The sequence below is a fragment of the Eschrichtius robustus genome, chromosome 3 (assembly GCF_028021215.1).
Source record: "Eschrichtius robustus isolate mEscRob2 chromosome 3, mEscRob2.pri, whole genome shotgun sequence".
Taxonomy (NCBI): Eukaryota; Metazoa; Chordata; class Mammalia; order Artiodactyla; family Eschrichtiidae; genus Eschrichtius; species Eschrichtius robustus.
Genome location: NC_090826.1, coordinates 26,203,375 through 26,218,333, shown reverse-complemented (window position 1 = coordinate 26,218,333; position 14,959 = coordinate 26,203,375). Strand labels below are relative to the sequence as shown.

General features: G+C 56.3%; 1 protein-coding gene across 2 annotated transcripts in view; it reads right to left on the bottom strand.

The window, feature by feature from the left end:
• Nucleotides 1–101: 101 nt before the first annotated feature.
• Nucleotides 102–14,959, bottom strand: part of NHSL3 (NHS like 3) — a 28,188-nt gene continuing 13,330 nt past the window's right edge. The window contains exons 2-7 of one of the 2 annotated variants that reach the window (XM_068539419.1): nt 6,678–6,851; nt 6,537–6,592; nt 6,121–6,244; nt 5,441–5,557; nt 2,826–5,357; nt 102–2,395 (exon numbers count right to left, since the gene is read on the bottom strand). In XM_068539419.1, the coding sequence (XP_068395520.1) occupies nt 2,373–2,395; nt 2,826–5,357; nt 5,441–5,557; nt 6,121–6,244; nt 6,537–6,592; nt 6,678–6,851 (3,026 nt within the window). In that variant the 3' untranslated portion in view covers nt 102–2,372. The remainder of the gene's footprint in view (nt 2,396–2,825; nt 5,358–5,440; nt 5,558–6,120; nt 6,245–6,536; nt 6,593–6,677; nt 6,852–14,959) is intronic. The other variant, XM_068539420.1, reaches the window with a different exon arrangement.

Below are 14,959 nucleotides of genomic sequence, written 5' to 3'. Positions count from 1 at the left end.
AAAAAGAAGAGGCTCACTTTACGGTCCAGAACGTTGTCCCTTCTAAATGTGGGCCCAGACCACCACCTTGACCCACCCCATTAAGAAGCAGCAGCCACAGCCAAGTTTGAATCATTTAATTAATTAACATCTTCGAATGAAACCCACACAGAGCTTTTTCCATGTGTATCACTCCAGCTTCAGGGCAGAGGGAATAGATTGTATAGACATATCAAAGACTCAGAAACTTAAAGAAATATATATATATATGTATATATATATGTGTGTGTGTGTGTGTGTATATATATATATGTATATATATATACACACACACACACACGAACATTTTTATGGAAATTAAAAATCAGAGGCTTTTGGTCTCTCCATGTGCACTAGGTCAAGCTCATTTACCCAAGAGGACAAAAGGATTGCCTCTTGGAGATCCTCCCTTCCCCTTTCTACTCTGTCCCACCCAGTGGGGAAACAAGCTCAGAGGAATCTAACTGAAGATAAGGGGCTCCAGTAACATAGGGAGGGGAGGGAAAGAAACACAGAAGGTGGGCTCCCTCCTACCTCCAGCAGCTCCGAGGCTGCTGCCAGGGCCTGGTGTCATGGAAGCTTTGGCCTGTTCCTGGTTCCTGGTTCCCAGTTCCCGGGGGGTTGAGTCAGGAGCTCTGAGCAGAGGAGTGCTTACTGACTGTCCTCTTTCCCCAACTCACTGGGCAGGCACAGCACATACCCAGCAGCAGCTCTCCATTACCCAAAGGGCAGGGAAGAACATTGGTTTATAGCTACAGAGAGAAGAGAATAGTGAGAGAGGGCCATAGGAACCTGGGATCTCAGACCACATCCCCTGTGTTCCCAGCTCTTTTTCTGGGAGGGGGTCAACCTCTCTCCTGGGTGGAGGAGAAGCAGCTAAAAGCAAGGTCCCTTGCCTGGCTCAAGCCTGAGTCACTGTTGAGGAAAGAGGATCAAGACAGAAAGAGTGACCTGGTGACAGCCATGCTGCAGTGGAAGGAGGCACTAGGGCCACCCCCGTGGAGCCACCGGGGCCAGTGAGGAAACCAGCTTACCGAGATAGGTGGCACAGGTTGAAAATGGAAAGGTCAGTAAAATTCCTGGAGGAGAGGTCAGTAGCGGAGGCTGATGTCTAGGGGGGGACCACCCAGCCCGCCCCTAGGAGCGCTGAGTTCCCCCTCATTGACTAGGGAAGAGTCTGTAATAGAATGCACCTTTGGCTTCCCATCCTGTCACTCAGCGTCAGCTCCCCCCAGTGGAACCACCTGTGCTGAAAGACAGCTGCAGAAAGGACGTGCTCGGAGCAGAGTAAAGGTCAGAGGACGAAATCCATAGGGCCGGGTCTGGGCCCACTGCCCAAATAGGCTCTTCCCTGCCAGACCCACCCCTCCATCCATGTCCTCAGTACTTCCTGTCGAGCTGAAAGGAACCCAGCTTTGCCATGGCCTGTGGCTCCTGCCTCTGAAGAGTCGTGCCCGCCCACCCCAACCTGATCAAGTAAAACAGGGCCAAGTGCCCCATGACGTGACTCTCTACTCTGTTCTCCCACTCTCTGAGGACAGAGAGAGCCTGTGGACCTCCCCTCTGGTTCTTTCTCCCCCACCCATTTGGGCCCTGGCGGTCTCCCACTTCCTGTCCCCTGCATGGAGCACCTGGCAGAACTAGAAGGCAGGAGGCTGGTTGGTGGTAAGTTGAGGCACAGGAGGGCTAACCCCCGCTGCACCTTTTGTGCTTTGGAATTCCACAGCCCCACTCCTGCCTCCAGCCTGGAGAAGCCTGTGGGAATACAACGACTTGCCTACCTCCAAGAACTAAGAATAGTTGCAAACTGGATCGGAGGAGGGGGACAGATTAGTCCCAGCCATGGGCTGGCTGCTGGGGACTGATGCTGCCGCCATGTAAACAGGCCCCTGGAATGTGGCTTCGCGGGCCCTGGAGGATGGACATGCAGCCACTTTTCAAAAGTGCTTTGATTCTGGACTACAGCATGTGCATGATTTGGACATTAAAAAAAAAAAAGGAAAAAAGAAACCTCAAGTGAGGTGTTCTGTTCCCAATTCTGTGGCCTTGAGGCCAGCAGGGGGCACAGACACCCACTCCCACCAGCTACCTCCTTCAAGATGAGGCTAAGGCCAAGACTGAAGCAGCAGCTGCCAGAGGTGAATCCATTCAGGAAAAGCCATGACAGCCGGATGACTTGGAGGACAGGAGCCACACCAGGCTTGCGTAATTACTGAAGGCCGTGGAGGTTAAGGCTGCAGGCGTCCTCCCTATTAGGTTAAGTGTCTGCCGTATCCTCTCATCCTTGGAGCCGCTCAGGTCCCTGAGATTGTATTCCTGGGATGGGTCAGCAGTGCCAGCAAGGTGCCTGGTGGTCAGACCAGCTCTTTCTGTGGGTCTGTGGAGAGAAAAGAAGGGACACTCAGCAAGGGACCCCCGAGCTTGGTTCTGACCACTAAGAGCCCAGGGCACATCCTCACCCCCTCACTTTACTGACCACGACAGCAGCACTGGGCTGGACGTTTTACAAACGTTCCCTCTGCCACTATAATGTATCGTTGCCTCACACTTTACAGTGAGGAACCCGAGGCTAGGATGGGTAGATAAAATGGCAAAGTTGGAATTCAAACTTCAAATTTCAGTAGGTCTGACTCCAAAGCCCCACAATCCATGCTCCTTCAGTGCAGCTCATCAGAGGTGACAGGTCACCCTTCCCAGGTACCCCGAGACCAGAATCCAAGAGCAAATCCCTAATGGCAGGACTTCTGATACCTGTTTCCCATGACCAGTGATGGGACCCACACCCCACCCCTCCCGGCCCACCGTACCTGTGCCAGGCAGGCCCAGCTTCTCCTCTGGACCCACCCGCTGCAGGACATCTCCATTCTCTGCCAGCTCCTCCTTAGTCCTGTCCTCGGCATGGGGGAGCCCGTTGGTGGGAGGAGCAGGAAGGGGCTCAGCCCGAGGAAAGCTGGGGGAGGTGGGGGGGGCGGCTCCCCCAGAAGGCTTGCGGGCCACAGGCGGGGGGGCCTTAGGTGGCTTCTTTGGGGCCTGGGGTGGCCGTTGCTCTGAGATGCTCCGAAGTTCAGCTATCAGGTTCCGCTGGAGGTCAGCCTGGGTCTCAGGGGACACGGGCTGCTCCAGCTGCAGCTTCTTGGTGCCCTTGGAGAAGATGAAGCTGGCCGTAGAGGCAGGGGACCGCGGCTCTGCCTCAGGTGGTCCATTGGGCTGGGCACTCACAGGGCCCACGCTGGCAGCCAGATTGGAGGCCTTGAGCTGAACAGCAGCGTGGAGCCCTGAGGCGGCAGGCGCTGGGCTGGCCCGCCCTGACAGGGCCCTTCGCAGTGGCTTCTGGGGGGCCGACGGCCCTGACGCTGGAGTCGGAGCCACTGTGGGAGTGCCTACAGAGCGCAGCCGAACCATCTGCAGGAGTGAGGGTGTGACCAGGGGTGCACCAGCATCCTCCCTGGGAAGGCCGCCACCCTTGCTGCAGCCCCCCGGTTCCCTCCGAGGGACCTTGGCATGAAGCCCTGGGACAGAACCAGCAGCAGATGGGGCTGGCAGAGCTGGAGGAAGATCTGGGGTACCACGGGGCTGGCTCTGGAAAGAGACAGTAGCTAAGGAGGGCTCCGGGGGGCGTGAAGGGTCTGCAGGCTCAGGGCCAGCCACAGAGAAAAAGGCCTCCTCGGGTGGAGGGAAGTCGGCCATAGACAGGTCCTGCTCCTCCGGTGCAGGAGGCGGGGGTGGGGGCCAGTTGGGATCTTGGAGGGCCTCCTCAGCAGTCCCCGGGGCAGACAGGGCCTCCTCAACCACCTCTGGCTTCTTAGTGGGTGGGGGGGGTGGGTGATAAGATGGGGGTGGGGATGGTGGGGGTGACTGGTCTTTGGAGGCACCGGGAGATGCCTGAGGTGGGGTTAGGGATGTCTGGGGAGTAGGTGGGGACTCAGGGCTGGCAGCAGTGGTAGAGATGGGCCCAGGGACCAAAGCAGGGGCAGCTGGAGCAGGGGCAGCTTGGTTTGGGCTCTTGGGCTTAGAGGGAGGTGGGGAGAAGGGGGCAGGCACCTTGGGGTGAGGAGGTATGACAAACCTGTCACCCAGGGCGGTCGACACTTGCGGACCAGAGCGGTCTGAGGGTGCCGGATCAGAGGAGGAGGAACATAGAGACGTGAGGGAGGAGGAGACGGAGGCCCCGGGAGATCGAAGGGAAGTGACACGCTCTGGTTTAGGGGGTTGGGCCTTGCCTGGGGAAGCAGGGGCCCCTGTTAGACCCTTGGGAGGCAGGGTTGGGGTACCACTTTGGCTCGAGTATCCACTGGAGGGTGAGAGTGTCCGTTCTGGGGAGCGTGGGGGACGCCGGGAGCCACTTGGAGACAAGCCAGGCACCCAGCTGCCTGCTGAGCTGGATGGACAGGGTGCTGCCCCCATCCCTTCTGACCCGCCAGTGGTGGGAGGCCGGGGCAGCTGTTGCTGCTGCTTCCGCTCGGGCTTGGGAGGCAGCCCCAGGGGCCCATCATGTGCTGCTGAGCTGCGCTGATGGAGCGAGTGGGTCCGGCGGGGAGGTGGCGGGGGCCGCTTCAGCTTACGTAGGGACACACTCCGGCCCGACAACTGGCCACCGCTCCGAATGCTGACAGTGTCCGAGGCCTCGGCAGTGCTGCCCCCGCTGGGAGAGCCCCTCCCGCTGCCCCCCAGGGGAGGGGGCGCCACGTTACTGTTGGCCACAGAGCCCTCTGGCCGGCCCTCTGAGCCACCCTTAGAGGAGAGGGTGGAGCCGTCAGACACAATGGTCTCAGAGGACTGAGAGTGGCTCCAGGTGTCACTGGAGGAGGAAGGGTGGCGGCTGCGGGGTCGCGGGCTGGAGACCGAGGAGAAGTGGCCCAGCGAGCGGATGGAGGCCGGGCTGGCTGAGAGCAGGCTGCAGCGGCTCAGCGTGCGCAGGCTGCAGCGGCCCAAGGCCACCACGTCCACTGTGGGCGGCAGCACGGCGTGCGGGATCAGCTTCGACAAGTAGGTGGCCTGGGGCGAGATGGACATGGCCGGGCTCAGGGGTTCTGGAGGCCCTGCCCCTCCGGTCAGTCCGGGCACTGCTAGGGACATGGGCCGGGTCAGTGGCAAGGGCCGGGCCCCCGTGGACCGGCCAACGAGCGTGTCATCCCGGTAAATGCGGTCGATGTGGCGCTGCAGCATGGCCTCTGCCTGGGCACCGGCTTCGGCCTCCGCCTCCAGCGCCTGCAGGGACACCCTGGCCCCTGGCCCTGAGGCCGGGCCCGCCGGATGGCCGTCCACCGTGGGGATGCGGACAGCGTCCCGTGGACCAGGAGGCCGAGGAGTACCTGGTGCCTCACGTTCATTCCGCAGGCCTGGAATGGACAGGGAGGGCGTGGGAGTCAGCAGAGGGGGCGGCCGGGGCTGCCCGCCCACAGCCTCCTCATCAGGCGCTCACCGAGTTCCTTCTGCACGTGCTGTGGCAGTCCCAGCACCGTGCTCCGCCGCTCCCGCCGCCGCCGCCCTGACTTTCCAGATGATTTGGGAAATGAGTCATGCGGTCGGAAGGTGGAGCCTGGGGGCGAGTCCAAGGAGAGAAACTGTTAGAGCAGGTCTCGGGGCACATTCTGCAGAGCACAACTTTTATAGAATATTAGTAAGAGCTCTGTGAGAAAAGATTTCCACAGTCAAGTAGGCATGGGCAAAGCTGGGTTAAACGAAGCTAGACGCTTTTCTGGAAGGCTTTACTAGGTCAATAATGATGATTTCCATTTAGCGAACACTTATTATGTGTTAGCATGCTAAACACTTGGCATTCATTCCAATAAGGTACGTATTCTTATCCTCATTTTTATAGAACATCAAACAGAAGCACAGAGAGGTAAAGGGTTGGCCCAAGATCACAGAGCTGTAAATAGCAACACTAGGCTCAAAACCAGGTTTCTCGACTCTTCGCTGTCCTGCTTTTTGGTTAATGCTCATTATGAACCTCCAAGAGGACACAGGGTACTATGTTTCCTGAATCCACTGAATCACAGTCTTGGGAAACACTAAATTAGGAGGAAAAGGGAAAGCTGCAGGTGCTGGGTGCCTACCACCCCCTCTCCTGCCCAACAATCCTGGCTGGTGAGTGGGTACCTTTGCGCTGGATCATCTCAGAGCGGACGGAGAGAGCATCCTCTGCCGTGGAGCTCTCAGCTGTGTAGGACGTGGTCTGGCTGCAGAAGGAGATGCTATCATCATCTGGCCCGGTCCGGGAGGACTAGTGGGGGAAGAAGGATCAGCCCAGAGGCGTGACTGGGGCTTACCTTTGCCTCCTCAGGCTCCCCTTTGTAACTTCTGACTCAGATTCACCCCCCACCGACCTGCCCCAGCATCACCTAGCACTGAGCAGGCATCAGCTAGAGCTACCCTGGACCAGCCCTCAGGGGTATCTCGTCTAGCCTTTCATGATACAGAAAGGAAACAGATCCAGAAGGGTTCAAAGACATACTTGTCAGAGGTCAAGCAGGGAGAGAGGAATACATCAAGACTGAGCTGGGGGCAGGGCTCACCTGGATGCTCTGGGTGTCTCCATGGTCCCAGGCACCCTTGTTCAGTTTCTGTTTTTCTGAAAGGCATCAGAAAGGTATGTTGAGCTAGGCCCCTGACTTTGGGAGCTGAAAGTAGCGCTGGAGAGAGGAGGAGAAGGTTACCTTGGTGCTGGAGGGAACGGAGCCCCTCCTGGGCCTGCGTGTGCAGCTCTTCCAGGTGAGGCGGTCGCCCACTGGGGAAGAAGACATTGTCCTGGTGCTCATCCACTGCAGACCCTAGCCCCTGGCCTGGCCCCACACTTAGTCGTTTGTCGCTCTCAGCCTTGGCAGAGCCTGCTAGGAATGGAGGAGGAAGGAAAGTGAGGCCCAAATGTATCTGGGCCCTGGGAAGGCACAGGCACTGCAACAAGGGCACCCACAGTCCCCAGAGTGCACAGGGCACCTGCACATACATGCAGTGCCTACTTCCCCCAGTCTGTACTCAAAACCCACAGTCCTGGGGTATACACTCAATATACACAGCCCCCAAGTACATACACGAGCTATAATCCAAGTGTACATATATCTGAGCACCTACACCACACAAAGGGCCCCATATAGGGCATCATACCCAGGGCACACATGCCCACCATATATGCACACAACACCCACAGGCTTCATTCAGTATGTATACAAACACACAGCATCCAAGTAAAACCACATCTGTGTACCCACACCAAGAGCACACCCAGCCGCCACATATACACATGACACCCACAGTCCCCATTCTGTATATACACAAACAGTACCCAAATATACAACTGTCACTCAGGGCCCCATGCAAGACACTCCAGTGTACACATAGCCCATAGCAAATACATTTCTCTTGTCTCCAGATCCTGAGCTCCACTTTACAGGAAAACAAACCACCTCTTTGTACACCCCATTGGCTCAGGTCCAAGAAAAAGACACATGGGACACTAGGAAGGGGTGGGCACTAGCAAAGGTCTTAACCAGATTCCCAGGAAGTCCTGGGGTGTGGGCTAAACCAAGGATATGGCCACTTGGGTCCCCTACTCACCCATGCAGCTGTCCCTTAGTGGAAGGATAGGCTGGGGAGAGGAGAAGAGGGACCCCAGCCATACCACTCCCCCTGAGGCAGCTCCAGCCTCTCTTGGGGAACAGTCCCAGGTATCCCCCTCTCCTGGAGGCCCAGGGCCCTGGTGCAGAGGAGCCAGGGGTCCATTACAAAGGATACTGTTACAGGCCCTGCCCATGGAGGAGCTGAGCATCTAATCCTGGGAATAGGGGCTGTGTCAGCACTTTGCAGCCCCAGCCCCCCTTTAAACAGAACCCACAACATAAGCAAAAGCTCTGGCAGGGTCATGTGACCTTGGCAGCACCTTGTGGAGGGACAGGAACAAAACAAGCCCTTTAAAGGGCCATGCCCCAAGATCAGGGTCTTCAATTCAGACACCTGAACTGCCCCTTCCGCCTTCCTCAGCACATTCGTCAACAGCCAAGCTCCTGCCCAGGGAATCCTCAGGAATCCCACAAGGTCAGAGCTAGGAGGTCTCTCAATGATCCTCCTCTCCCCAACCTCCTGATTTTACAAGTCCACAAACAGGCTCAAAGAGGAAAGGTCTTGCCTAAGGTCGCCCAGCAAATCGGAGTCAGAACCAAGACTAAACTCCAGGTTCCCCGAGGGGACTCCTGAATCACACTCAAACTGGGGGCCCTCTGGCCCCCACATCTTAATCTAGGCCTAAAAGCCCAGTTCCTAGGAGGAGGAGGGCACAGGCCCCTCCCCTCAAAACTTCACCCCCAGGCCTCTAAACACGATTTCCCTGATCTGCTCCCCAACTTCCAGGGGTACTACTTTCCTTTCTACTCTGCTCCCCACATCCCATCCTCCCACACACACTGAGCTGACCCCGGAGGGGGTGCACTACCTCTTGCAACTGAGGTATCGGGATGTACCCAGTAAAGCGTGAGTACCCCTGGAGGAAGGCAATCTTGCCCGAGGACTGCAGGCTTCAAGGTCAGAGACACCTAGAGCCATCCTCTGAAACACAAGCAGAAATCAAACAAAGGCAGTAGGAAAGCTGCGGGACAAAGGCACTGCGGCCAACAGGGGAGTCTGGCCTCATTACCAGCCCTCATCCCCCACCCCATTGCCTTCCCCGGCCTTGATCCCCTATTCTACATAAGGTCTGGCAAATGGGGGTGTCGGGGATCCCTTATCTCCCCCCCAGCCACACCCACTCACCCTTCTTCTTGAAGAGCCCGAGGAGCGCCGGGAGGTGGCGGCCCAGGAACACCACCATGACTGCCGGCGCCACTCGGACCGTCCCCTACGTTGACCTCTCCAGAACGCCGGGCGATGCCTTCACCATAACCCAGCGCTGAGGGGATGAGTCTGCCCGCCCAGCTGCCGAGCCGGCTCCAGGCAGAGGAGGGGGAGGGGCTACTCTCCAGGTCCTCCTCCCACCTTCACCACTGATCCCGCCCATCCACCGACCCCGCCCCTCGAGTGCAGAGCAGGAGCAGGCACCTTCCCAGACTCCGACAGGGAAACTGAGGCCCGGAGTCTCTGGGTGCTCGGCTCTTGTGGAAAGGATGACTAGGAGGGCCAAAGATACTCAATTCCAGGGGCAGCCCACTACCCCTGTCTCCAAGTCCTTTTCTAAACAGTCATGAGCCAGAGCTAAGGCAAGGGTCCCGGCTGCCAGATGGTGGGTGCAAGAGCCACTAGACTAGACTTGGCATGGTGCCCACCCCCAAGTCCTCCTGGCTGGTGAGGGTGATTCCCTGGGGAAGGAGCTCACAGCATGGAGCAGCCAGGCAGAAGCCCAGGACTGCCTGGGCGGATGGCAAGGACACTGGCAGAGGTCCCTGGAGGAGGAGCCAGCCCAGGACACAGTGCTGGGAAGCCAGGGAGATGCCCAGAGCAGAATCACGGTGACTGGTGCTAACAACCCCTCACACGTATGTCCAGCCCCAGACTTTCCAAAGGATTATCTTCCCACTTTAGTAATGTAACATCAACAGCCAGAAAAGCACTGTGAACTCTCCAAGGTCACACAACAGAGGCAGGCCTTCAACACAGACCTCTTGCTCCTCCAGCCCAGGATTCTTCTCACTGGTCTCACTCTGTGACTCAGTGACTCTCTTGGATCACCAGACAGGGAGAACGGAATTAGCCATAGGTGAGGGCAGTAAGAGTGGGGGGCAGGAGGGAAGGTACTTGGAGGGAAGTCAGGTCCAGGTTCAAATCCAGCTCCATCACATACAAGTCATGACCTCACATGGAAACAAGGCTAATAACTCCTCTTTATATGATTGTTGTATCCATTCATTTAATCAGCAAATATTTATTAAACTAGTACTAGGGGCTACAGCTATTGGAAAACTTTTATCTTGTTCACCAGTATATCCCTAGTGTCTGGCACATACTATGAGTTCAATAAATATTCGATGAATACACGAATGAGGTAAACTGGCAAAATTTTAGATAGTGAGGGCTGAGGAGATGTGACAGGAAGTGGGTGACTTTAGGGGGCATCAAGGAAAGGCTATTGGAACTGAGACCTAAAGAAGGAGCCAACCAGGGCAAATGCTGGGCATACAACCTTCTAGAAAAAGGTAACAGCAGGGACTTCCGGTGGTCCAGTGGCTAAGACTCCGCACTCCCAATGCAGGGGGCCCGGGTTTGATCCCTGGTAAGGGAAATAGATCTCACATGCCGCAACTAAGAGTTCGCATGCCGCAACTAAAGATTCTGCATGCCGCAATGAAGATCCCATACGCAGCAACGAAGATCCTGCGTGCCGCAACTAAGACCTGGCGCAGCCAAATAAGTAAATAAATATTTAAAAAAAAAAAAAAAAAAGAAAGAAAGAAAGAAAAGAAAGAGGCAACAGCAAGCATAAAGGTCTTGAGGCAGGAGTGGTGGGGTGGTTTTCCCAGAACAGAGACGAGGCCAGTGTGGCTGGAATATGATGAGCAAGGGAGAGAATGGCAGGAGATGAGAAGAGGCAGGAGCCAGGTCAGGTAGGGCCCCAGAGGCCTTGGCAGAGTCTGGATTTTATTCAAAGAACCCCAAGAGGTCAGTACTAAAGGTTCAGCTGAGTATTGACGATGTTAAAAGAGATTCCCCCTGGCAACTCCAAAAAGAGTAGTTGAGGGACTTCCCTGGTGGTCCCGTGGTTAAGACTCCGTGCTTCCACTGCAGGGGCATGGGTTCCATCCCTTGTCGGGGAACTAAGAGCCTGCATGCCATGCTACGCACTGTGGCCAGAAAAAAAAAAAAAAAAAAGAGTAGCTAAGACTGTGGAAGAGAAGGTCTGTGAACTATAAAGTGCTGTCCCCCAGACTCACCTGAGGACACCCCTCTCTCACAGCACCTTTCTCTCTCTCTGAGTCCCTAGGGATCTAAGAATTCACAATGGCTCCCATGCTGCAAGATCCTCCTACTGGTCCTTCCCCATTTGCTGTGCCACTTCTCAGGGACCACTCATGCAGATAGCTGAGCCTTCGCTCTCTAGAGAACAAAATTCTGTGGGGCTAGATAGTATATATTCCTCAGATCATTGAAATCTAAACAACACTCTTAAGAAGTAGGCACATTTTTTTTTTTCTTGGCTGTGCTGTGCGGCTTGCGGAATCTTAGTTCCCCAACCAGGGGTTGAACCCAGGCTCCCGCAGCGACAGTACTGAGTCCTAACCACTGGACCGCCTGGGAATTCCCAAGAAGTAGGCACTTTTATCTCCGTTTTACAGATGAGGAAATGGACACCAGAGAGGGCAAGCACTATATAAAGCTGGTAAATGGTGGGACAGCATTCACACTCAAGACCACTTGAATCCAAAAGCCACGTTCTGCCCACTGTGCCAGCTACAAACCTGATCTCCCCTCTGAAGAAGGTTTGGACGACCCTACCATCCCCCAAAATTTGAGGTTTCTTGACCACATCCTCCCCTCTTCCCTCCCTCTTAGGCCAGACCCATCCATCCCTCTTATTAGTCCCACTCAAACAGAAAAGAGCAGTAGACCGACACTTGCAGGGTGATTAATTCATGCCAGGCACCATGCCAGGCACTGGTGGAAGGCAGTCTCTACCCTCACAGATCTGACAACAGTCCTTCGAAGCAGGTACTCAAAGATACTCTCCTGGTAACTGACCTGTGAGGCTCACAGAGCCAGGTGACTTCCCAAGCTCTGGCTGGTTCCAAAACTGGAGCCTTCAGCCATGCAGGACAAAGGCATGCTCAGCTTCTCCCAACCAGGGAAACTAAGGGCTGAGCTCTGCTAAGTCAGGGGCGGGGAAATATCAGCTCATCAAGGTCCCAGGCCCATAGCTTGCAGTCAGGGTCACAGCTGCAAATTCCCCAGCAGGATCCAAGGCTCTCACACTTGATAACATCTGGTTCCCCCAGCAACACCCGTCCCGCCGCCCCCAACCCGCGCCTTGGCCAGAGCCTGAGGTCCCTCTGAGCCACCCCAGGCGCAGGTCTACACACCTGTAGCTTGTTTGGGGAGAGACTCAGCAACCCGAGTCTCGGATGGAGAGCATGCACCTCACAAGGAAACTGAGGCCCAGAGAGCGGAAGGACCTTGCCTAAGGCCACACTTGGAGTCCGTGTTCCAGGACCTTCAGCCCCAGCACAGTCCAGAGGTGCAGCCTGGGACTGAGGCTCACCACGCAGCCTCCGCCTCCCCTACCTGCCCAGGGGAGGAGGCTTCCCGGATCTGAGAAGACACCTTGCTCCAGGCCACGCAGAGCACACCAGGAAGCACACCTGCAAGTTCTGGAGGGAGCTGAGATACAGACCACCAGCAGAAGTGTGCAGACCGCACCTCCAAAAAGCCTCACTGGGGCCATCCCCCACGGGCGGGCGCTCTCACCACCACGTCCACAAAGCACACCCACGCCTCCCTAGGCCACGCCCTCCCCACACCCGAGCGCCACTGCGCAGATTCACACAGGGCCCTGCTGGGTGGCTGCGTGTACACGAGGGCAGATGCATGTACCCACCGCTCTGGGGCACCCCCCGAGCCTGCAAACAGAGAGGAATAGGAAAGGGAGCCCCTGCCCCCGCCCCCCCAAGGCCACGTGCACCTGTGCGCATGCGTACGCACTGTCTTGGCAACATCCTCCACGGGGTGAGGCCTCAACCTGCCCCATTCCAGAGCAAGGGGCGGGGGCTGCGGCTCGCCCTGCAGCCAGGCCGGCCTGACTCAGGGGAGAGGAATGAAGGGGGAGGGCACAGCTGCCCAGGTGGCCTTGCTCTGGAGCCAGGATTCAGGGTGTTTGGAGGCCCCTAAGTCTCAGCCCCTCAGTCTTGTACTGGTGGGCAACAAGGCCCAGAGGGGACCCGGGCCTTCCCATAGGAGCAGAATCCAGAGCACGCGTAGATTTTATCCTCTTAGAGGCAAGACAAAAGGAAGTGAATATAACTCTCAGGCGCAGGCGCTTTACAGTTCTCGAAACACTTTCCCCTTCTACTGTCTCGAAGAAAGCGAACGAGAAACCTGCAAGGTAGGTGTGAGTGAGTTCCCTTCTTACAAATGAGCACAAGGCTGGAGGGACAGTGACTTGCTCAAGGTCACCCAACCAGGAAGTGGCCGAGCCCAGAACCTGGGTCTCACTGCAAACGCCTTAGTGACCCTAAGTCTCAGGAAGTTAAGGGGTTGGCGTGGGAGGGAGGGGGCCATAGCCTCAGTCACTGCCCAAAGTGGGGGAGCTCTGCACCCCACTTCTGCACGAGGGGAATCTCCCTCCTTCCTCTTCTCACTGCGAAGGCCCAGCCTAGCCAGGGCAGAGCTGACAGGCCGGTTCTAAGGTAAATATTGGGGGGTAGGGAGGCCTGGGACAGGAATGGGAGGATCCCATCCTACAGGCGCCTGGGGGAACGGGCAGTAACACAGGGAGGAATTAGCTACCATAATATTAGTAAATGTCATAATGAGTTTCCGGGTCAGTATCTGCTGCCGACAGTAACATAATAATCTCTTTCGGCCAGGGTGCGATCCTGACTTTCCAAAGCCCTTTCCTTTGTTCCTTCAAGGCATGATTATCCTCATTTCATAGATGCCGGAGAGGCAGCCACCATGAAGCCAGGAGAGAAAAAGGCTGGGAGTCGGAAGGTCTGGATTCCAGGCTTTGGACAAATGAATCAGCCTCTCAGGGCTGCAGTCTCATCTGTAAAGTGGGACTAATACCCACCTCACAGAGTGCCTGGGAAAGTTAAAGCCACGCAACCAAGTGTAACCACAGTGTTGTCATCAGAGGGAGCCTCTGCCTATCCAGGTGTGGGGGCCTTTTCACTTTCAACGATCATAAGCCAGCATTTGCTGAGTGCCAACTGACTGAGACACACATGGTCTCACTAAATCCCCCTCACCATACAGAGGCACTCCCCTAGGGTTAGTGACTAGCCCAAGGTCACACAGCTAATAATGGCCGTGAGCCCAGCTCATACTGGCTGCTGTTCTTCCCATGCCCCTAGAGGCCTCCTCTCCCATCCACTTCTGGAGCTCTCTTCAAATCTCAAGTGGAGTTGAGAACCATTATTAAGATAAGGTCTGATAAGGGACACTTAACATCAGCTTCCTATCAGCTCCTCAGTGACCTAGCCCTATCTGGCAGCCCTAACCGCCCCCTGTTTGGGAGGAAAGGGAATTCAGAGCCCACGCCAGATATCCCACTGCCCTGGGAGTCAGAGGTCCTAGGCCTGAGCTCTCACTGCCCCTCAGTTGAAGCATGATCCTGAATCAGGCACTGCCTTCTTCTGGGCCTCAGTTTCTTCATCTATGAGGTGGGACGGTTGGGGAGATGATCTCTAAGGAGCCCTTGGCATGTATGACTCTGCCGCTAGAAGGAGGGGAGTGGTCCCTCACTTTGGGTCAGGACCTGGGGCAGCAAGGGGGTTCAGCTTATCTCAGATCCCTCAGACCAGAGAGGGCTGGGCCAGCCCCTTATCTGGAAGCCCAGGGCTCCCACAAGCAAGTCTAGACATACAGTTGGTCACAAGTCTCCCCACCCCAGTAAAGGAGAGGAAACAGGAAGAAAGGGGGCAAGGGAGGTAACAGGAGCAGGTCTTCTCCCAGCTGCGGCCACTGGTGCTCTAGGTCCAGAGGCAGGGCAGAGTCTGACTCCACCAATGACTTAGTCCCTTCCCTCAATCTCATCTGCAAAGTGGGAACAATAAACCCTATCAGGAGGAGGGCCATGTGTGTAAGCCTGACAGTATAATGCATGGGAACAGGAAGAGGACAGAGTGCTGGGGCTGCTCCTTGAGCTGCCAATTCACATCCTCCACCAATCCTCCATACCTCCCAGGACCAAGTGCCCAGATGGCCTGGGGCTGGGAGGGTTGAGATGGATTCCTGAGAACCAAGGCCAAACAATCCCAGCAGGTTACAATGTCTTTGCAGCAGTGAGGAGGCCTCTCCCTATTCA